The 22,521-nt window shown below is 48.5% G+C and overlaps 1 protein-coding gene across 3 annotated transcripts in view; it reads right to left on the bottom strand.

Annotated features, from left to right (window-relative positions):
- Window positions 1-22,521, bottom strand: part of PRKCB (protein kinase C beta) — a 133,824-nt gene that overhangs the window by 18,816 nt on the left and 92,487 nt on the right. For all 3 annotated transcript variants that reach the window (XR_011314727.1, XM_069734541.1, XM_069734540.1), the window contains exons 9-15: window positions 15,088-15,234; window positions 10,547-10,720; window positions 10,101-10,192; window positions 6,896-6,958; window positions 3,835-3,973; window positions 2,074-2,154; window positions 1,768-1,875 (exon numbers count right to left, since the gene is read on the bottom strand). Coding sequence is in view for 2 of the 3 variants with exons in the window: in XM_069734541.1 (XP_069590642.1) it covers window positions 1,768-1,875; window positions 2,074-2,154; window positions 3,835-3,973; window positions 6,896-6,958; window positions 10,101-10,192; window positions 10,547-10,720; window positions 15,088-15,234 (804 nt within the window). In the remaining variant the exon portion in view is untranslated. The remainder of the gene's footprint in view (window positions 1-1,767; window positions 1,876-2,073; window positions 2,155-3,834; window positions 3,974-6,895; window positions 6,959-10,100; window positions 10,193-10,546; window positions 10,721-15,087; window positions 15,235-22,521) is intronic.

Genomic DNA, 22,521 nt, shown 5'->3' on the forward strand with positions numbered 1-22,521 from the left:
CTACTACAGAGAAGAATCACAATTTCGTGCCAAATCCTTTTCGCTTAGCAACTAATAATACTGCTGCTAGTGAAACGGAAAAAGACGTATAAAGCTGGGATGTGAGGAGCAGATGTGCGGCGGGCGCAGGAACAGGCGCTGCTTTGTGCCGCTGCAGAGTAGGAGGATTATACAGCTGTGTGTCACGGGCGCCGCGGCATTAACAAGTATGGGGCGGTAACACGGATCTGCAGGGTCGAGATCAAAAGCAAAACAATATTCTGTGCGCTCTTAAAAGGGATACAACTTGCAAACGGGGAAACAGAGAAGTTAAAAGCACCAGTCACATACAAGGTGGGCGAGACAGATCTGCACACAGACCCCTCTAGTCGCGGCGTACACCAGAAGACATCACGCCTGGCAGAACGGGGATGACTCACTGCCCCGTAGCACATTACCGCTCGCCAGCGCCATCCAGCCATTTCCTATTAGGTCTCTCGGAGCGTCGGAGGAGCAGATCGATGGTAATCGGCCTCCACGAGACCTTGTGCTGGGAGCTCCTCTCAGTGCACTGATCCATGTGCCATCTCGCCCCAAAACGTGCACTGCGCTTTTGTTTTGTATTTTTATTCTGCGCCCTTCATACGGAAGAGGTACAAAGCCTACAGGTGCGGCCACCCTGCAAATTGCATTTCCAGTCCGCAGCACCAATTTCCGATGTGGATTTTTTTCTGCACCTTGTGGGTGAGATTTCATTAAACCTCATTCAGTGTTGGCACAGTAACACACAGCGGGTCTTCTGCATGCAGATCCACGTCTGCGAGTTACATCCATCAGCGCTTACCTCCTCGCCAATGCCAATGCCCCTCCTGCCAGGAGGCCGCCGAGCGCCAGTGCAGGGACCCCCCAGCAGATGTCTGGATCGTCGTCACATCACTTTACATTTATGCAGCATTAAACAGACGTGACAAACACACAAACCATTATAGACAGGCGCCCTCCTCAGAAGGCGGCGGCGGCGGTGACAGGCAGGTGCTGCACACTGGCGGGAAGATAAGGAGGCGAGCCGCGACGTACCAACAAGGGTTATGTTCAGGAACGATTTTTAGGCCGCACATTAGGAGCATTGTTTTCAGGCGGAATGCATAATAATAGTGATCCAATGTGACGTCTGGGGAGGGGGAGAAAATAAGGAGGGGAACATAAGCACATGCAGCAGGTAAGAGAAATAAAGAATAGTGAGCAGAGAGGCCTACTCTCTGGCACACGCCAGAGAGGGAGAGCAGGCGAGCGCCAGGGGGAAAGGGAGAGCAGGCGAGCGCCAGGGGGGAAAGGGAGAGCAGGCGAGCGCCAGGGGGGAAAGGGAGAGCAGGCGAGCGCCAGGGGGGAAAGGGAGAGCAGGCGAGCGCCAGGGGGGAAAGGGAGAGCAGGCGAGCGCCAGGGGGGAAAGGGAGAGCAGGCGAGCGCCAGGGGGGAAAGGGAGAGCAGGCGAGCGCCAGGGGGGAAAGGGAGAGCAGGCGAGCGCCAGAGAGGGAGAGCAAGAGGTAGGAAGGTAGAGAAATTAGCCGGTAGGGAGAGCCAGAGAGGACACAACTTAGAGAGTGAATGAAACAGTGAGCAAGTGAGTGACTAACAGAGCAAGATAAACAGGGACACAGCAAAAATGAGCAACAAAGAAACAGTGAATAAGAACGCAAGAAACCAAGGGAAAGAGCGGGAATAGCTGTAACCAGCATCTGTGCATCAGACAGACAGGATGCATGTGAAGCTGACATTTTGGATAGATACCCCTTTGCATATAGCCACAGCTTCCTTTGACATAGACTTGGGATATGCTACATTGTGCTCCATGATGGACTGGAATAGTTCATCCTCATCTTCACCTTCAAAAGGCGCCTGAAATAAAGCAGAGTACAGATAGGGGGCAGTCACTACACCGAGGGGCAACACTCACAAAGCAGACATATGTAATCACATCTCAGAGAACGGACCATATAGGACTGACAAAGGGCAGGCGTAAGAAGACAACTCATTAATGCGGTGAATACTTAATAGTAAGGACGGAATCTACACAAAGAGGAAAATGGCGAGGACCTGTCCGGCCAGCATCTCGTACAGCAGGATCCCGAAGGCCCACCAGTCCACAGACCTCCCGTACGGTTGGTAAGCGATGATCTAAAAAACCAAAATCACAAGTAATATCTCATGGTACAGAACACGGGAACAGTGTAAAGAAAGATCATGTTAAAGAAAATGACAAAAATGTGGCGCCTTTCTCTAGACATATGGCATTGAGCAGCAGACAAAGCTCATAAACAAGAGTGGTGACATTTCTGGAAATTTTCCATGAGTCGCCCCATTTAGATGCCCATGGCAAACATAAGGTCACGGCATAAAAGAGTATTTTCCATCTCGCTCTTGTCCATTAGCTGAAGTTCACCGCTGCGTCCGTGTGCTGGAGGACACTCGATCAATAGATCTCTACTGATCCACTGTTGATGGATCATTATGCATGATGTTTCTGCAGGGAAAATATATATAAAAGCACTCTGGTATGAGGGGGTGGGTTGGCTTTGGTTTGCACATATCCCCCCCCCCCCCCCCTCCTAGATTGCATGACCCCTTTAAATCGGAAAACATTACATGAATGGGATTTAAGTTGTGAAGTTTTCCTTGTTGTGTACCTCTATTGATCGCAGAGAAGGACCCAACCCTCGTCCTTGAATTCAGTATGGTGGGATACGGACAGCCCACTAGCCCCCCGCTTTCTACAGTAGCAATGCATCCTTCAGGGGTTGACCGATGTAAATAATTTCTTTTTTTAAAACGCCCCTAAAAATAAGCTGATCTTCTAGGAGGAAATCGATTGCGGTCTTTAAAGAAGTGTTATGTTTCCCTACAGCTCCGCCACAGGAGAAAAGTGGTATTACAACAAATATTATAGAGGATGAACAGCCTATGGGCTGTTCACCTTCTTCCCAGACCAGTCCTCCAGGGCAGGAGACGCTCTTCTCATCCACTCTGCTTAATAGATGGGCCTTACATTTTATTTTTCTTAAAAATTCATCAATAAGATATGTAAAAAATACGATTTCCAATTCTAACATCTTGAAAGAAGATCTGTCACTTCATATAAATATTTAATTTTTTTTTTTACCTGGTGTAAATGCCGCTGTTCTCCTGAATCCGGCGATGTTTTCCTTTTGTTCCTACGCCTCTCCGTTCCTGAGATACGGTCTCTTGTTTACTAGCATATAAATCTAGTCTTGGTTCCAGGGGGGCGTGTTCTTTGTGAGAATCACACCCAGTTGGCTAAAAAAAGATTAGATTTATATATAGGGAAGATGGGGCCATATCTCGGGAATGGAGAGGAGCAGAAACCAAAGAAAAATATCGCCGGATTCAGGAGATCGGCGGCATTTACATCAGATTAAAAAAATTACATGATTATGGCAAGTAACAGGTCCCCTTTAAAGGGGAGTTTTAGTCTTTTTAAAGAAAAACAAATCAAAAGTGTATACTATAATAAAAATATCCACGCACACACACGTAAAGGAAAGGCTGGATAAATAAATGCCACACATTAATATGCCACATCCAACTATCTAAGCAGAAGCATGGAGCGTGAGATCATGTGTGACAAATCTATCAGCAGGACGGGCCCCGGGGGACAGCGGCCTGGCACGCATTTCTTAAAGGTACAGTGCCCATTTACCATGAATGCACCCCATTACACCCTGTGTTATTATCAGGCTTTTGTATGAAACGCAGCAACCTGTGATTATACTGTGCAAATTAATAAAATAAAAATAAAAATTATATACAGCCATGACTGTCTGGTAGAGGTGTATATACCTCTGGAGCGATGTAGTCGGGGGTGCCGCAGAAGGTTTTGGTTGTTACTCCGTCCCATATATTCTCCTTACACATCCCGAAGTCCGCAATCTTGATGTGTCCTTCTGAGTCGAGCATGACGTTGTCGAGCTTCAGATCCCTGAGAAGAGAAAATATGGCCGAGAGGCACAGATAAGAGGGACGGCCGAGAGGGACAGACCAATACGACGAGGTCAGGCAGAGAGGATTACTGCTGACCATCTGCATGGATACAGGTCATAGGAAATCGCAGCACCTTGCTTTATGGTACAGAACGTTATGGTTAAATTGGTGACATTCTTGTGTCTGGACATTTCGGCTGATGGAGATTTTCGACACCCCATTTGCATCCATCAATTTGTGTCTTGTGAGGTCAAATATATACCTGACTAATTTTAGTGACCCGATGCATCCAAAGTTTTTAAAAAAATATAGCAATTAATGTTAATTAAAAAAAAATAAATTTGTTACCATTGTGCAAACAGCCCCTATGCAGACCTATGCGTTTCCATGGTCACAGACTACAAACAAACCCTGCGTAGTCAGATCTAGCAGTGCCATTTCCTTCAGTGGGACAGATAAAAAGAAGTGCGACTGCAGGGTCAGACTACGCCAGGTTTGTTTGTAGTCTGTAACCATGGCGACACATAGGTCTGTATAGTGGCTGTTTCCATATAGCGGTAATTTAGATTTTTTTTTTTTAAATAATGGTGAAATTGTGTAATAAAAATGTAGGATCAGAGCTCATGTCTTACGTCGGGAGCCACCGGTACCTTCAGTTATAGTATTGTTTGATTGGCAAGAAGATGATGGAGCCCTGCAAAAACCTCAGAGCGGCTCCGTTATATAGAATAAAATAAAAAAATGTAAAAAAATAAAATAGACTAATGAATGTGGGTGAATGGTACCGATCTTCTCTCTTGCAACTGCAGCAGAAATAAATCAGCGCCGCCTCATAACAAATAGGCTCCTTATCTGTCCTCCGTGTCCCCGTGTGACCTTGACCTGGAAATGACCGTTCTCAGCAGGAACGCGACTTCATAATGGATCGGCCGCTCGGAGATCGCGGCTCAGGTCACAAACCCACTCGCACAGAGATAATGTATTCCCAGAACCCATTATGGCTCGTACGAATGGGTCACATGTAGAGTGATCAGGCAGAGGAACAACGTACGGATGTAGCAGAGTCGCCGGGGCTGTCCGTATACGCTCTACAGCGACATTATGAGGAGTGACAAACTCAGCTCTGCTACAGCAGCACCAGGGATCTGTGCACTACACCTCTGCATGAATATAATGGACGGATATAGGAGACATGGGCGGATGATGGCGCTGTGCTGTCAGTGTGAGTGGGACCCCGATAAGCAGCACAACCGCAATCCTTGCCGGATCAGACCTGCAAGTGCTGACAAGACCTCCCCCACAAGAAGCTTCCTACGTCTTATCAGGATGATGGCGGAGTACGAGCTTGGCTCTAAAGGAGCTCACGCATCTAATCATGAAGTGGCTAATTATAGGAGTGTCTGCAACAAAACATCACTCAACCATCTACTGGCAGAGAAAAAAAACTATATACTGCCCATATATTACTGACCCTAACGTACATCCGGTATTATACTCCAGAGCTGCACTCACTATTCTGCTGGTGCAGTCACTGTGTACATACATTACTGATCCTGAGTTACATCCTGTATTATACCCCAGAGCTGCACTCACTATTCTGCTGGTGCAGTCACTGTGTACATACATTACTGATCCTGAGTTACATCCTGTATTATACTCCAGAGCTGCACTCACTATTCTGCTGGTGCAGTCACTGTGTACATACATTACATTACTGATCCTGAGTTACATCCTGTATTATACACCCAGAGCTGCACTCACTATTCTGCTGGCGCAGTCACTGTGTACATACATTACATTACTGATCCTGAGTTACATCCTGTATTATACCCCAGAGCTGCACTCACTATTCTCCTGGTGCAGTCATTGTGTACATACATTACATTACTGATCCTGAGTTACATCCTGTATTATACCCCAGAGCTGCACTCACTATTCTGCTGGTGCAGTCACTGTGTACATACATTACATTACTGATCCTGAGTTACATCCTGAATTATACTCCATAGCTGCACTCACTATTCTGCTGGTGCAGTCACTGTGTACATACATTACATTACTGATCCTGAGTTACATCCTGTATTATACTCCAGAGCTGCACTCACTATTCTGCTGGCGCAGTCACTGTGTACATACATTACTGATCCTGAGTTACACCCTGTATTATACTCCAGAGCTGCACTCACTATTCTGCTGGTGCAGTCACTGTGTACATACATTACATTACTGATCCGGAGTTACACCCTGTATTATACTCCAGAGCTGCACTCACTATTCTGCTGGCGCAGTCACTGTGTACATACATTACTGATCCTGGGTTACATCCTGTATTATACCCCAGAGCTGCACTCACTATTCTGCTGGTGCAGTCACTGTGTACATACATTACATTACAGATCCTGAGTTATATCCTGTATTATACTCCAGAGCTGCACTCACTATTCTGCTGGTGCAGTCACTGTGTACATACATTACTGATCCTGAGTTACCTCCTGTATTATACTCCAGAGCTGCACTCACTATTCTGCTGGTGCAGTCACTGTGTACATACATTACATTACTGATCCTGAGTTACATCCTGTATTATACTCCAGAGCTGCACTCACTATTCTGCTGGTGCAGTCACTGTGTACATACATTACATTACTGATCCTGAGTTACACCCTGTATTATACTCCAGAGCTGCACTCACTATTCTGCTGGTGCTGTCACTGTGTACATACATTACATTACTGATCCTGAGTTATACCCTGTATTATACTACAGAGCTGCACTCACTATTCTGCTGGTGCAGTCACTGTGTACATACATTACTGATCCTGAGTTACCTCCTGTATTATACTCCAGAGCTGCACTCACTATTCTGCTGGTGCAGTCACTGTGTACACACAATCACTAACATGAGAAGTGCAGCACATACCGGTATACAATGCCTTTAGTGTGCAGGAACAGCAGCCCGACGGCTATCTCTGCTGCATAGAATCTACAGGGAGAAACATAACAGTCACATATTGGAGCCAGCACCAGGGAGCGGCCACGTGGATTTCAGGGTCCGTATAATGAGCAAGAAAAATTAAGTACCCAAACATTACCAAAATATTTTTCTTTATTAAATTAATTTTTGGAAAAGCTGGGTTACGAGCACATATGTATATAAAAGTCTTTATTTAGTGTTCAATTTTATGGTCTTTTCCAAGGGGAGTGGCCAGCGGGATCCTCAGGGGCGTGTCTGAGCTTCTTTGAATAACTACCCTGTGAGCCATGCCCCTTAATAAGGCCCATAAAAAATTTGCCCTAAATAAAAAGGCCCATATCTCTGGACCCATATGGCAGATTTAAAACAAAAAAAAATACTCAGGGGAGCAGTGGGAATAAAATAAGAGCAAAACCTGTCCACTGGCGACCGCTCCCCTTTAAGAGAGAAGTCAGAAGTTTTTGGTTAAATTTTGGAGGTTGAAGTGACAAATGTAAAAAAAACGCACAAAAATGACACAATATGAGTGGAACTCTGATAACTTGGAGCCTCGCTGCATAATACATAAATCATCATAAAACACTCCAGACTTAAAAAGAAAAAATACCGCTATATATTCTACAAGTTTCCCAACGACTTCTGTATTCTCAATTCCCACGTCTCGCTTCCTCCTCATAGCAATTACTTCGCCTTTCTTCTTCCAAAGAAAATTTAAAAAAACTCAGCGTATTCCCTGGTGGGATCCTCAGCCCTCGCTGCAGCGGCACTTCATTTTCAAGAACGGTCTTAAAACCTTTAGGCAACAAATCTGATTTAAAGGTCTCCTTGATGTAGGGCTCAAATAATAGATCTAGGTGGAATTAGGTGACTTAAAGGGATCATTCAGGGTTAGAAAGGCATACACAGTTCCACACCAGTGTGCAGGCTGTGTATTGTACTGCAGCTTAGATTTATTGAGGTGAATGCAATACCACACAATCCATGGTCCGGTGTTATGCTGTTTTTGTAAGAAATCAGCAGCTTTGTTTTTCTAAATTGTGGACAATCCCTTTAACAAGGCTGTATGAAATTCTAAAAATTAGAAAAAAAAAGTCAAGTTTTCTTAAGATGACACTTTTGGCCATGGGTTCTGTCTGGCAGATGAGCCACATAGGGACATGCTGCAACACAAAAAGAAACCCATGGGCAAGAGTGGCGCTATGGAGCTGAGCTTCAATACTAACCCAGCCCATGGATAAGAGTGGCACAGGTGCAATACCAGATACAGCCTAAGGACAAGAGTGACGCTGAGTAGCTGAACTGCAAAACCAGATACAACCCAAGGATAAGAGTATCGCTGTGGAGCTGAGCTGCAATACCAGATACAGGATACAGCCTAAGGACAAGAGTGACGCTGTGGAGCTGAACTGCAACACCAGATACAGCCCAAGGACAAGAGTAACGCTGTGGAGCTGAACTGCAATACCAGATACATTTTAATGTCAAGAGTGACTGTGGAGCTGAACTGCAATACCAGATACAGCCTAAGGACAAGAGTGACTGTGGAGCTGAACTGCAACACCAGATACAACCTAAGGACAAGAGTGGCACTGTGGAGCTGAGCTGCAATACCAGATACAGCCTAAGGACAAGAGTAACGCTGTGGAGCTGAGCTGCAATACCAGATACAGCCTAAGGACAAGAGTGGCACTGTGGAGCTGAACCGCAAAACCAGATACAGCGTAAGGACAAGAGTGGCACTGTGGAGCTGAACTGCAATGCCAGATACATCCTAAGGACAAGAGTAACGCTGTGGAGCTGAGCTGCAATACCAGATACAGCCTATAAACAAGAGTAACACTGTGGAGCTGAACTGCAACACCAGATACAGCCTAAGGACAAGAGTAACGCTGTGGAGCTGAACTGCAATACCAGATACATTTTAATGTCAAGAGTGACTGTGGAGCTGAACTGCAATACCAGATACAGCCCAAGGACAAGAGTGACTGTGGAGCTGAACTGCAATACCAGATACAGCCTAAGGACAAGAGTGACTGTGGAGCTGAACTGCAATACCAGATACAGCCTAAGGACAAGAGTAACACTGTGGAGCTGAACTGCAATACCAGATACATTTTAATGTCAAGAGTGACTGTGGAGCTGAACTGCAATACCAGATACAGCCTAAGGGCAAGAGTGACTGTGGAGCTGAACTGCAACACCAGATACGGCCTAAGGACAAGAGTGATGCTGTGGAGCTGAACTGCAACACCAGATACAGCCTAAGGACAAGAGTAACGCTGTGGAGCTGAACTGCAATACCAGATACATTTTAATGTCAAGAGTGACTGTGGAGCTGAACTGCAACACCAGATACAGCCTAATCACAAGAGTAACGCTGTGGAGCTGAACTGCAACACCAGATACAGCCTAAGGACAAGAGTGACTGTGGAGCTGAACTGCAACACCAGATACAGCCTAAGGACAAGAGTGACTGTGGAGCTGAACTGCAATACCAGATACAGCCTAAGGACAAGAGTGACTGTGGAGCTGAACTGCAATACCAGATACAGCCTAAGGACAAGAGTGACTGTGGAGCTGAACTGCAACACCAGATACAGCCTAAGGACAAGAGTGACTGTGGAGCTGAACTGCAATACCAGATACAGCCTAAGGACAAGAGTGACTGTGGAGCTGAACTGCAATACCAGGTACAGCCTAAGGACAAGAGTGACTGTGGAGCTGAACTGCAACACCAGATACAGCCTAAGGACAAGAGTGACTGTGGAGCTGAACTGCAATACCAGATACAGCCTAAGGACAAGAGTGACTGTGGAGCTGAACTGCAACACCAGATACAGCCTAAGGACAAGAGTGACACTGCGGAGCTGAACTGCAATACCAGATACAGACTAAGGACAAGAGTGGCGCTGTCTAACTAAGCTGCAATAAGAGCTACCGCCTAAGGACAAGAATGGCACTGTGCAGCTGAGATGCAATACCAGACACAGCCTAAGGACAAGAGTGGTGCTGTGGAGATCAGCTGCACTACAAGATACAGCCTTAGACAGGAGTTCTTTGTTGCATTTTCCATACACAGTTTTTAAATCTCCTTTGTACCGCAAGTACCGTAACCTCATACCGCAATGGCGCCTCCAGTGCCAATACTTACACTGCGTGTGGTTCCTTAAATCTCCCGACTTGCTGGATCTGGTACATGAGGTCACCTCCATTGACAAATTCCATTACAAAATAGAGTCGGTCCTAAAAAAAAAAAAAAAAAAAAAAAAAGACACAAACATGAATTACACTAAAAAACACCTGCACCAAGGCAAGTCTATAGAGAAAAGGAGACCATCCCCAGAGCTGCATTCATAGTGCTGCCCGGTTTTACATTCAGGCAGTAATGATCAATATACAATTCCATTCTTTGAACCCTTTATTATGTAAGGAAGCCAAACTGCAGGACCAGATGCAGCCACTTGGGTGCTATTTGTTGGGTGCTATGACCACTGATTGGTGGGGGTCCCTGGAGTCAAAACTTCCCCCAATCACAAACTGAGGGGTTATAACATGGAAAAATACATAAATATTGTTTAAAAATGAGTGTTACAATACCATTGTCTGGAAGCAGGAGTGCAGCTGCGTGAGGAACGGCGGCTTCCCACCGAGGGCCAACACTCTCTTCTCCACCATTGTGCATTCAACGTCGTCATCCTGAATCACCACATCTTTCTTCAGGATCTTTATTGCATACAGCTCGTCGGCCCCCTTCCTTTCCGCCAGTATCACCTGTGATTGGAGAGGAAGACGCTATCAGCGCAAATCCTTCATTTCAGGAGCCTCGAGAATAAACACAGTTTGTTTTGTAGGGAAGAAGTGACGGTGAAGCGGTTAGAAACGCATTGAGCCTTTCTAGGACCATTAAACCAGAAAATTGAAACGTTCCGATAGAGATCAGGGAGGTATGATACATACATTGTTCACCCGACGTTCAAAGAACAGCACTGTAAAGTAAAAAAAATATAAATGGGGCAGCTTCATTTACAAAAATGAGAAGACTGCCACCTATGGTCCAATGGAGAAGGATTTACTGTGCCAAGTTCCTCGGGGGTGTGACCATTGCAATATCCATGGGGCGAAGTGATACTTGTCGTCACCTCACTAAAGGCTAATGTACTGACTACATGACCTCAGCAGTTGCTGCCTAGTTCTTATTGATGGCTCTTATCAATAGTTGCAACATTGAGTCACCTTTAGACAAGTGATCGGTTGAGCAATTATAGTTGTGTCTGAGGAGAGGCTAGCAAAATAAAGACCTCCACCAAGATACAAATTTTTATGTACCTGTAGACTAAAAGCCCCACTACGGTCCTAGGGAGGAGAAGGAGTCACTGTTCTGAGTTCTGTTCCTCAGGGGTGTGGCCAATGCATCATACACTGAAAGTGGGCGGAGCCAATAGTCATTGAAGATTCTGTGCCATCTGAGCAGTTGCCTGCCTTTGGCACAGGAAATGCGACCTCGAAGCCAATCAATATAAAGTCTAAAAATGGTAATGCTTAACTTTGGTAATTTGGCCATTAAAACTAACTGACAACTTTTTACTAGTTCAATAATTAACAACCTGCATTGAAGCATCAGGCTCCATCCAGTCATGGCAGCAGGTAGTCAGCACGGAAAATTTTGTCTATGCAGGGGATTTAGAGTTCTGTACCATAAAAAAAAAGGACTCAGAATGAAAATTTAAGAAACTAATCATCTACAGAAATTTTTAAAACCAGTTTAGTTAAAATAAATGGTCCTCGGGGGTGGGGCATTTAGTTTAAGCTCCACCCTTTCCCACTAAATCTATTGTTCTAACCCAGGAGGAGCGTCAGAAATAAAATGAATGCTTCCGGAATGGCAAAAAGGGAGAGTATTGTCTAATTATTAACACTTTAAACGGAGGAGGAGGAGGAGACGACTATGTGCCTTTAAATTATGGATTTCATTTAATGCACCACTTTAGGCATTTGAAAAGCCAGAAAAAGTTATCATCAAAGCCTCCAGGAGAAAATATGATTTTTTTGGAGAGAGTGTGTAAAATTTCTCTTTAAAAAAAAAAAAAAAAGATAAATTTACGGCAGAACATAATTGGATACTGGATGTGGAGATCCTACGTGGCGGTAAAATAAGACGGCCGCCATCGGAGTCAGACGAGGGAGGTGACAGAACGGCTGCCAGCGAGTGAGACCATGAGCCCGTCTCGTGCAGGTGAGGAGCGGCGCTTGTGCATATTTATAACGTTCCGTCTCCTCGCGCTTTTTAATAAGGTTTCCCTTTATGTTTTGCTCAATTAAAGAAGAGAATCTGGGCGCGTGCGGCCATTATTCCCGCAGCTGCTGCGCGCCTCCCCCCCCCCCCCCCGGATGGCAGATTAGGTGCTCGCCGGCTGCAATAAACAGGACAAGCTCCGCTGATGAATGCGCTCGCCGGCTTTGTTTCACACATTAAAGTGCTCCGATTCTAGTAACCGGCCTCGTTTCTGCCATTTAACTCCTTGTGGGCGGGGAGCTGTCAGTCTGGCTGCTGCACCATTGGAGGGGGGGGGGGGGGAAGGGTGGCCGAAAAATTTAGGATTTTGTTTTTTCAATTGGATCCAAAATCTGCATCCTAAAGTGAACAGATGTGTGTTCAACGTAGAAGAAATTAACATATGCAAATGAATACACCTCATTAGGGAAATTATTTTCCCCCTATGCAACACTAAAAAGCAGATTTTCCAAGAAAAACAGGTAGCGGATGAAATAAGCAAAGCGGCACCAACTATTATTCTGCACGTACTAAAAGCAAACTCGCCGCCTTCACAGAATTCCCTCCCTCCCCCCGAATATTAGGTAATTGCATTATAAGCAATTGCCCATTCTAATTCTATCTTCCTTAAGAATAATTGATCCAACTTATAGCATTGAAATCTCACTCCTTAATAGCCAGCATGCTGGGAGTTGTAGTTTCACATCGGGTGTAGAGAGTCACAGGTAGTGAGTATTCTACCTCGGGGGCTCACCTTCCACTCCCCTTATAATTTGCTCTCTGGTAACGCTCAAAAGGAACCAAAAAAAATTACCAAAAAAATATACATCTTGTGTAAAACCGTAAGAGACAAAAAGGAGGGGAGAGGAGGGAGATGAAGCTGCAGGATCTAACTGAAATCCTTATACTCTCTGATTGACTTGTTAAAAGTTCTCTTCTGCTATTTCTAAGTGGATTCTGGAAAAGCTGGGTGATGCCCTACAAGTCGACTACTTTTCTTGGAAAATGCATTTCTTCAGCCCTGCGGTACAGCCAGACAGATCGGCCATTCAGGCGTCTGGAGGTGGAAGGACGTCCGTTTACTTGTGTTTTGGGGACAGAGACACACTGTGCTCCTCCAGCGGTTTGTTTCCTTACAAAGGAGACAGGAGCCGCCCTGGAAACCGTTTATAGCCGTCACCTTCGCGGCTTTCAGTGGATTGTGCTTCCAGCCCCCGCGGGTGTTCAGGGGTCAAGTGAATGGCACAGTCCAAAGAGAGAAGTGATATTTATTTTCCTTCTCGCAGGACTGCCGCTGAGAAGAACGCATCTTAAGCAGAAAGGAGTCAAAAGGATTTTTTTCTTTTCACTACAGCGGTCGACAAAAAAAGCAAGAAGAAGACTGGCAGTAACAAAAACAAGGACAATGAGCAAGATGGCAAAAGAAGGAAAAGTAAGAGTGAGCGAGCCTGTGTGGGGGAGAAGGAGGGCGAGCCCGCGCAGCGGCGGGGAGAGGGAGCGTGAGCCTGCGCAGAAGTGGGGACAGGAAGCGCGAGAACGCGCAGAAGTGGGGACAGGAAGCGCAAAAACGCGCAGAGGCGGGGGGAGGGAGGGCGAGCCCGCGCAGAGGCGGGGAGAGGGAGGGCGAGCCCGCGCAGAGGCGGGGAGAGGGAGGGCGAGCCCGCGCAGTGGCGGGGAGAGGGAGGGCGAGCCCGCGCAGAGGCGGGGAGAGGGAGGGCGAGCGCGCGCAGAGGCGGGGAGAGGGAGGGCGAGCCCACGCAGAGGCGGGGAGAGGGAGGGCGAGCCCACGCAGAGGCGGGGAGAGGGAGGGCGAGCCTGCGCAGAAGTGGGGAGAGGGAGGGCGAGCCCGCGCAGAGGCGGGGAGAGGGAGGGCGAGCCCACGCAGAGGCGGGGAGAGGGAGGGCGAGCCCACGCAGAGGCGGGGAGAGGGAGGGCGAGCCTGCGCAGAAGTGGGGAGAGGGAGGGCGAGCCCGCGCAGAGGCGGGGAGAGGGAGGGCGAGCCGGCGCAGAGGCGGGGAGAGGGAGGGCGAGCCTGCGCAGAGGCGGGGAGAGGGAGGGCAAAGCCCGCGCAGAGGCGGGGAGAGGGAGGGCAAAGCCCGCGCAGAGGCGGGGAGAGGGAGGGCGAGCCCGCGCAGAGGCGGGGAGAGGGAGGGCAAAGCCCGCACAGAGGAGGGGAGAGGGAGGGAAAAGCCCGCGCAGAGGAGGGGAGAGGGAGCGCAAAGCCCGCGCAGAGGAGGGGAGAGGGAGGGCGAGCCCGCGCAGAGGCGGGGAGAGGGAAGGCAAAGCCCGCGCAGAGGTGGGGAGAGGGAGGGAAAAGCCCGCGCAGAGGCAGGGGAGAGGAGGCGTGAGCCCGCGCAGAGGCAGGGGAGAGGAGGCGTGAGCCCGCGCAGAGGCGGGGAGAGGGAGGCCGAGCCCGCGCAGAGGCGGGGAGAGGGAGGGCGAGCCCGCGCAGAGGCGGGGAGAGGGAGGGCGAGCCCGCGCAGAGGCAGGGGAGAGGAGGCGTGAGCCCGCGCAGAGGCAGGGGAGAGGAGGCATGAGCCCGCGCAGAGGCAGGGGAGAGGAGGCGTGAGCCCGCGCAGAGGCAGGGGAGAGGAGGCGTGAGCCCGCGCAGAGGCGGGGAGAGGGAGCACCAGCCCGCACAGAGGCAGGGGAGAGGAGGCATGAGCATAAAGGGGGATAAAGAGAGAAAGCACTGGCGAAAATGAGCCCAAATATGCACAGGGATGGAGAGAATGAATACAAACACAGAGGTGAGAAAGAATGAGCGCATGCAGGGGAGAAAGCGAGCAGATCCTGACCAGGGCCGGCACCTTTATCTCTGCACATCTTGCGAGACAATGATCCTCGTCAGTCACATCTTACTTACTTTCCCAAAGCTTCCTTTCCCCAGCACCTTCAGAAAGTTGAAATCTGAAGCTTTTACTCGGTCTCGGTTTCCATTGCTGTCAATTTTGGCCACTGGATTTGACACTTTCTCTTCTGCCGCTTTGTTGCTGGGACCAATTTTGGCTCTCTGAAAGAACAAGCGCGTGACTTGTAAATTATTAATACGCAACTTACCAATTTTTTTTTTGCTATTTTTCAAATTCCCTTGAAAAGACTAAACCTGCAATCTGATTGGTCGGTAAATACGACAAGTGGCGTCCAAAAAACTTCAGAATTCACCTCTGCGAGTGTCGGCAGTATTCGATATAACAGTGCATGGCCGCCACCGCAAACCATTTACTACTATTGCTCTCATGCATCAAGAAGACAAGGAGGGAGCCGTATACTCATATATACACCTGTAAGAGTACACGGCTCCTATGCAGATCTATGTGTCTCCATGGTAACAGACTACGTGTAGTCTGATCCTGCAGTCACACCCTTACATTTGCTCTTTTTTCGTGGTCACACATTCTGAAGGAGACAGACGGGAGTGAGTACGACTGCAGGATCACACTGCAGTCAGATACAATGGAGCTGTGGATACAAAAAAATGGTAGAAGTTCAGATCTTTGCAAATATGGCCATATCTTTTAAGATTAGTAAAAGCAAGTTACACAAACATCTAACAGATTCCCTTTAAATCATAAATCTTATCAGCTGGGCTTTGCTCTGTTACCTGAGAGCAGCATAATGTAGGGGCAGAGACCCCGATTCCTGCGATGTGTCACTTGCTTGGCTGCTTGCTGTCATTTTGACAACCACAGTTTTCTCTGCAGAGCACGGAAGGTTGAGCTGTGTATAACCCCGCCCACATCCCTGACTGATTAGCTGCCAATCAGTGGTGGGGGCGTGGCTGGACTAGAAAGCACGAGACACCTAGTCCTGTAGTGATAATCTCCTGCTGATAAAACACTAATTTTATTAAAAGAACAACACGGTTCAGTAAGTGATACATTGCTGGAATCAGTGTCTCAGCCCCTAAATCATGCTGTTCTCAGAACACATATGACAGATTCCCTTTAAATTCCTGTTGAGTTCAGTAACAGCAAGAAGTGGTTGCACCAAGCAGTCAGGGCATGCTGGAAGTTGTAGTTTTGCAACAGCTGGCTAGCTACATGCTCAGAGCCGGGATATGACATTTCTCGGGCTCTGGGTGCAGATCGCTGCCCCGTTGCAAAGTTCGGGAGCCCCTGCTGTGCCTCTCTAATTGCCTCGATGGCGCTGTAATTGGCAGGCTCTGGCTTTTGGACATGGCGCGCTTCTGCTGATTTCTCTTTTAATTTCTGGAGATGCTGCCATATTGAGACGGCAGCAGAGAGTTCAGTCTGCCATGAAATTCCATTAGCCCCGAATCTGAGCTCTCCAATTTGTGCGTCGCTCACAGCTCCCGCAGATAACAGGCTCCTGAGCAATCTCGCAGTCACAGCCCCGGCTAATCTGTTACGGCAAGGCTGTTTGCACCCATTTCAAGGTCACCTGCAGCCTTAAATTTAGCCCCAGCTCTGCCGGAAAACATGCAACAATATTCCGCTCCAAACAATAAAAATTCTACAAAATTCAAACATAAAAGTAAAAAAAAAAAAAATGAGATATCTCGGACCCCTCTCCATTAGAGGATTTCCAAGATAGGTACGGCTCGTGGTGCAGAGTGATCTGGATCTAAAAGACATTTATGGCATAGCCAATGTTTGAGAAGGGAATACAGCTTTAAAAGCTATAAACGCCATTTATAGGTTCAGATCATTTTTTCATATGTCTATATGATATTTCCCAGATGCAGCGCTCCAAATCCCCTATATAGAATAAAAAGCGCTACCTAAAGCCTCCACTAGAGGGAGCTCACTGCACACAGTGATATTGACCAGCTCAATGTATGCACATCATGCAGTGAGCTCCCTCTAGTGGTGGCTGCAGGTAGCCAGCATTTTCTCATTTAAAGAGCAGCAGGGTAAAAAAAACAAAAGCGAACAGCTCCAATTGCTATTAAGATAAAGATCGATGTTAATCGGCAGAGAATTACAGACTTATTCTAAGAGCAACTCCGAATAGTTTCCTTCTTTTGATACAGAAACTTTCACATATCAGGAAATTCGCTAAGATCCCAATTCTCCTTTTCATGCAAGTTTGGGGTGGAAGCGATCCCCGGCCCGGTCCTCTTTGATTTTTTTTCTTATCAAAAGAAATATTCAGCTTTAAACCCGAGCAGAGCGATAAGTAATAAGCCGCTGCAAAGCTTTAGGAAGACAAATTGCTTTGGATGCCCAGAATGTGCCAGCAAGAGCTGCAACACCGGCCGCCTCTGGAGCTGCTTAACAAGGGTTCTGGTGGTTTTTTTTTTTAATATATATATCATTTATCAAGACCAGAGCAGGAACTTCAAACGCCCATCCACCATCGCGCTGCCGGGAGCGGCTGCTGAAATAATGTTCCTGGGGATTAGAGACAGAAGAAAAACCGAGCGCTGAGCCTGATCTGACAAGCTGCAGAGCGGAGGCCCCGGCCGCACTTTCCCCACAATGAAATATTCATCTGTGATCGCTCCTGACAGCAACTTAAGAAATCCGCAGCAAATGTCCCTGCTGCCATGGCAGGACAGGGATCCCAGGGTTTCCACGCTGCCACCAGGAAGAGATGGTGGTCAGAGTCATAACCTCCGGCCATTACGGCACACGAGGCCTTGGAATGGGTCACCAAGATGTAGCAGTGCTGAATTTCTGTTATTGTACATTGGGAATATAAAGGGGCGCTCTGACTCTCCACAGCAAGGGGCGGGCGGGCCCTCGCCTCTCCACAGCAAGGGGCGGGCCCTCGCCTCTCCACAGCAAGGGGCGGGCGGGCCCTCGCCTCTCCACAGCAAGGGGCGGGCGGGCCCTCGCCTCTCCACAGCAAGGGGCGGGCGGGCCCTCGCCTCTCCACAGCAAGGGGCGGGCGGGCCCTCGCCTCTCCACAGCAAGGGGCGGGCGGGCCCTCGCCTCTCCACAGCAAGGGGCGGGCGGGCCCTCGCCTCTCCACAGCAAGGGGCGGGCGGGCCCTCGCCTCTCCACAGCAAGGGGCGGGCCCTCGCCTCTCCACAGCAAGGGGCGGGCCCTCGCCTCTCCACAGCAAGGGGCGGGCCCTCGCCTCTCCACAGCAAGGGGCGGGCCCTCTCCTCTCCACAGCAAGGGTCGGGCAGATCCTCGCCTCTCCACAGCAAGGGGCGGGCAGATCCTCGCCTCTCCACAGCAAGGGGCGGGCGGGCCCTCGCCTCTCCACAGCAAGGGGCGGGCAGATCCTCGCCTCTCCACAGCAAGGGGCGGGCAGATCCTCGCCTCTCCACAGCAAGGGGCGGGCAGATCCTCGCCTCTCCACAGCAAGGGGCGGGCAGATCCTCGCCTCTCCACAGCAAGGGGCGGGCAGATCCTCGCCTCTCCACAGCAAGGTGCGGGCAGATCCTCGCCTCTCCACAGCAAGGGGCGGGCAGATCCTCGCCTCTCCAGAGCAAGGGGCGGGCGGGCCCTTGCCTCTCCACAGCAAGGGGTGGGCGGGCCCTCGCCTCTCCACAGCAAGGGGAGGGCCGGCCCTCAGCTCTCTTCTCCTTTCTGTCAAACTGCAGAGAGGCATAACAGAGAGGCAGGCTCCGAGTTCAGGGCAGGCACTCCAATGGACAATGGCAGGTGCAATGCATGCAGGGAATTGAAGCAAAGCAAGTTCCAGCTCCTATAGTACTGGCAGAATGATAATGCTGAAAAGGGAAACGCACACAAAAAAAAAAAAAAAAAAAAAAGAACTGGAACATATTGAACTTAAACAGAACTGCTGGCTTCAACATCAAGGACAAGCCTGTGATCGGATCGTTATTAATCAGGGGCCAAAAAGGAAAGAAAAAAATCTCTCGCCGTGAAGAACTTGATATGAATATACCAGGAACCTATTACTGTGTAGTATTTTGCTTTCCCTGTGGCGGCGCCGCAGGACAACGCGTGATCAGATCTTCCTTGGGGGAAGGTAGGATGTGGGGGGAGGGGGGAGATCACTTCCATATTTGAGGTACAAATCTTGTGACGGTGAAAAAATTAAAAATAAAACACATGGAGACGTCCATCTTATTTCCTGAATGGCAAAGGAATGCGAGAAATTTACGAAATTGGCCTTTTGATCACTAAATACGAGTTGTTGGACCAGAGACGCGCGCTTCTCACAATGGGCGCCGAACAATACTTTGTGCAAAAAATTTCTAAAGCATCTGGTTACCACGGAAACTCGTGAAATATTCCTAAAACACAGTCTGATGTTTCAGAGTATAAAAACTTCAGTGATTGTTGCCGAAGCTTTTAAAAACCTCGTCTTACCCTCACACGCCTCCTATCTTGAGAATACGCAGCCGCAATATTTTACCAGTGCAAAACGACAAAAAAAGAAAAAAAAAATTCCATTAAGGCCGAGAACTGTAGTTTTCCCAAGAGATCGAGAACCACAGGAGAGTCAAACAACTGGAAATCTCCTCCACTCACAAGTAAAAAAAATGAAATTTGGGGCTGAGTGGCCGATCTCCCGTAGATCCCAAGGATCATTAGATAACTCCCTGACAATAAATATAGTCTCACGCCATAATTGTAAGATTACAAAGTGACCGGGAGAGAGGATAAAATCAAATCTGAAGAAGGACGACGACATTTATCACATTATTACTATTCATGAAGTCTCTTTGGCCATTCAGCAGCAGGAAAAAAAAAAAAGTAACAGTTCCTCAGGGGCGGGAAAAAGAACGAGACAAGAAGCCCCGCCCCTGCGGAGCTGTAAAAAGAAAAATTGTGTTTGTAGGAAGACTGATACTCACAGCCAAAAGTTTTTTCCTAGTTTTGTGAATGGATCACTAAATAAAAGGTACAGAAGTTATTTTTATAAGTTTTTTGGGTTGTTTTTTTTTTTAATCACAGGCTTGAAGAAAATGCTTAGTCTCGACCCTCCTCACTCACTAAATAACTTTTCACATTCATTCAAAACAGAAAAATACCTTTCTAGCATTATCTTATCGGTTTGTTTCCTAACGCGGTTAATTTTGTATGCCCTTATTGATTCTACTGGGAGTCTAAGTTGTGGATCTTTCTGCAGATCTTTAAATATTCCATTGTAGTCGGTGGGAAAAAAAATGTGTGACAATAACATAAGACATTTGCAAGGGGCGGGCCCTCGCCTCTCCACACCAAGGGGCGGGCCCTCGCCTCTCCACACCAAGGGGCGGGCCCTCGCCTCTCCACACCAAGGGGCGGGCCCTCGCCTCTCCACACCAAGGGGCGGGCCCTCGCCTCTCCACACCAAGGGGCGGGCCCTCGCCTCTCCACACCAAGGGGCGGGCCCTCGCCTCTCCACACCAAGGGGCGGGCCCTCGCCTCTCCACACCAAGGGGCGGGCCCTCGCCTCTCCACACCAAGGGGCGGGCCCTCGCCTCTCCACACCAAGGGGCGGGCCCTCGCCTCTCCACACCAAGGGGCGGGCCCTCGCCTCTCCACACCAAGGGGCGGGCCCTCGCCTCTCCACACCAAGGGGCAGGCCCTCGCCTCTCCACACCAAGAGGCGGGCCCTCGCTTCTCCACACCAAGGGGCGGGCCCTCGCCTCTCCACACCAAGGGGCGGGCCCTCGCCTCTCCACACCAAGGGGCAGGCCCTCGCCTCTCCACACCAAGGGGCAGGCCCTCGCCTCTCCACGGCAACATTCTCATCTCCTCTCTGCAACAGCGACCAACCCTGCGGATTTTACTTGCACAAGCGTGATGGTAAAATCCACAACATTCTCAGCCGGTGTGAACCGTGAAGTTTGGACCATGGGACACAGAGAGGAGATTCTGACGCCCCTGGCTAGGATGGATGAGTGACTGACGGAGCGTTATTGACACAGCTGGGAGACTCTGCGTGACCGATGAGCCGACCCCGGCAGCAAAACGGATATAATCAATGGAAAATGAACTCATCAAGGAGACGAGGTTGACAGGCCACCTCCAGCTGCACTCCGGCTACCGGCTGGTGACCTCCAGGATATGAAGCTGCCGAGGAGACGAGGAGTAATCAAATATTAATGTCTATCAGGCTCCGTCCTCCGGCTGCGAGTGTGGACAACCGATAAGGCGATGCATGGTTATATATATATGTAAATCCACCGGGTTATCATCACTCATCATCTCTTCATACACCGAGCTTCCCGGCCACAGAACGATACACTCTTATGGTAATAGAGGCGGTAATCTTGCCAACGCACCGGGAAACCGCTCTATTCACATCCAGAGCTGCAATCACAATTCTGCAGGCTCCCACTGATCACGAGGGACATCTGCTCTCTGCAGTCAAGACAATAAGTCAGATCAACTCAGGAGACGAAACGATGCACGGTATTTGGAAGAGAAAACAGAGAAATTTGCATAAAAATGCAGAACGAGTTAACAGAGAATCCATCAGTGAACTCCAATTCTAAACAGCTAAAAGTTTGTCACTTTTTAGCTCCTCTCAGCTCATTGATGACCACAAGAAAGTCTAAATGTTCTAAGGGATATATAATATGAAATAGAAGTGGAATGTATTATTCTTTTTAAAGGAGGACAACCCCTTTTATTCCCCTCTTTAAAAAAAAAAAAAAAAAAAAAATCACTTCCCCCCCCAACATGTTTCACCTTGTCAGGCTTCGTCAGGGGAGTCTATAACTTTCTTCTAGACATTCATTTTCTTGCTTTCTCCTGATACCTTTACATTTAATGAGTCGCCATTTTGCGACTTCTCCATGTCATACAGCATTTTGGGGTTTCCACGACGTTGCTATGCCGCCAATCAGCGGTAGCTTTAGGGCTGCTGGGCTCATGTGGTGGCACCGACATAGCTGGAATGACACTGGCGCTAGAGCGGAGTCTTGTTTATATTTTTATTTTACAAGAAAGGCGACATCATTAAGATACGGGGCCATCCATACAGTGAACAACCCCTTTAAGTACTTGGCACTATATCTGCAGTAACCAGTTTATAATAGTACTCTGCTGCCACCTAGTGACGAAATCGGAGACTGCACCCACATATTTCAGCAAGTCTCCTTTCCGAATCCAGCACATTTTCTAGAATCACTGAGTAATAGCCGGCTACCGACCTCTTCACTGACCTCACCCCACCGCCCTCTAAGGCGATCACTGGGCAGAGAAAGACAGCAATGGAGGCTATCCTCTCAAGCATAAGAATGATAGCGAAGCATCATTCATAAGATTGCGGGCAGCGTTAATTTCCTGCACAGTCAGGAGTCCGTCAGCGCCGCCATGCTGGGAATAAGCCGAAGACGACACAGGGCTGCATTACCGCCTGCATGGTCACGATCAGTGGGGCTCCCGGAGGCCGGACCCCCATTGATCATAAATAAATG

Source organism: Ranitomeya imitator, chromosome 7 (assembly GCF_032444005.1).
Source record: "Ranitomeya imitator isolate aRanImi1 chromosome 7, aRanImi1.pri, whole genome shotgun sequence".
Taxonomy (NCBI): domain Eukaryota; kingdom Metazoa; phylum Chordata; class Amphibia; order Anura; family Dendrobatidae; genus Ranitomeya; species Ranitomeya imitator.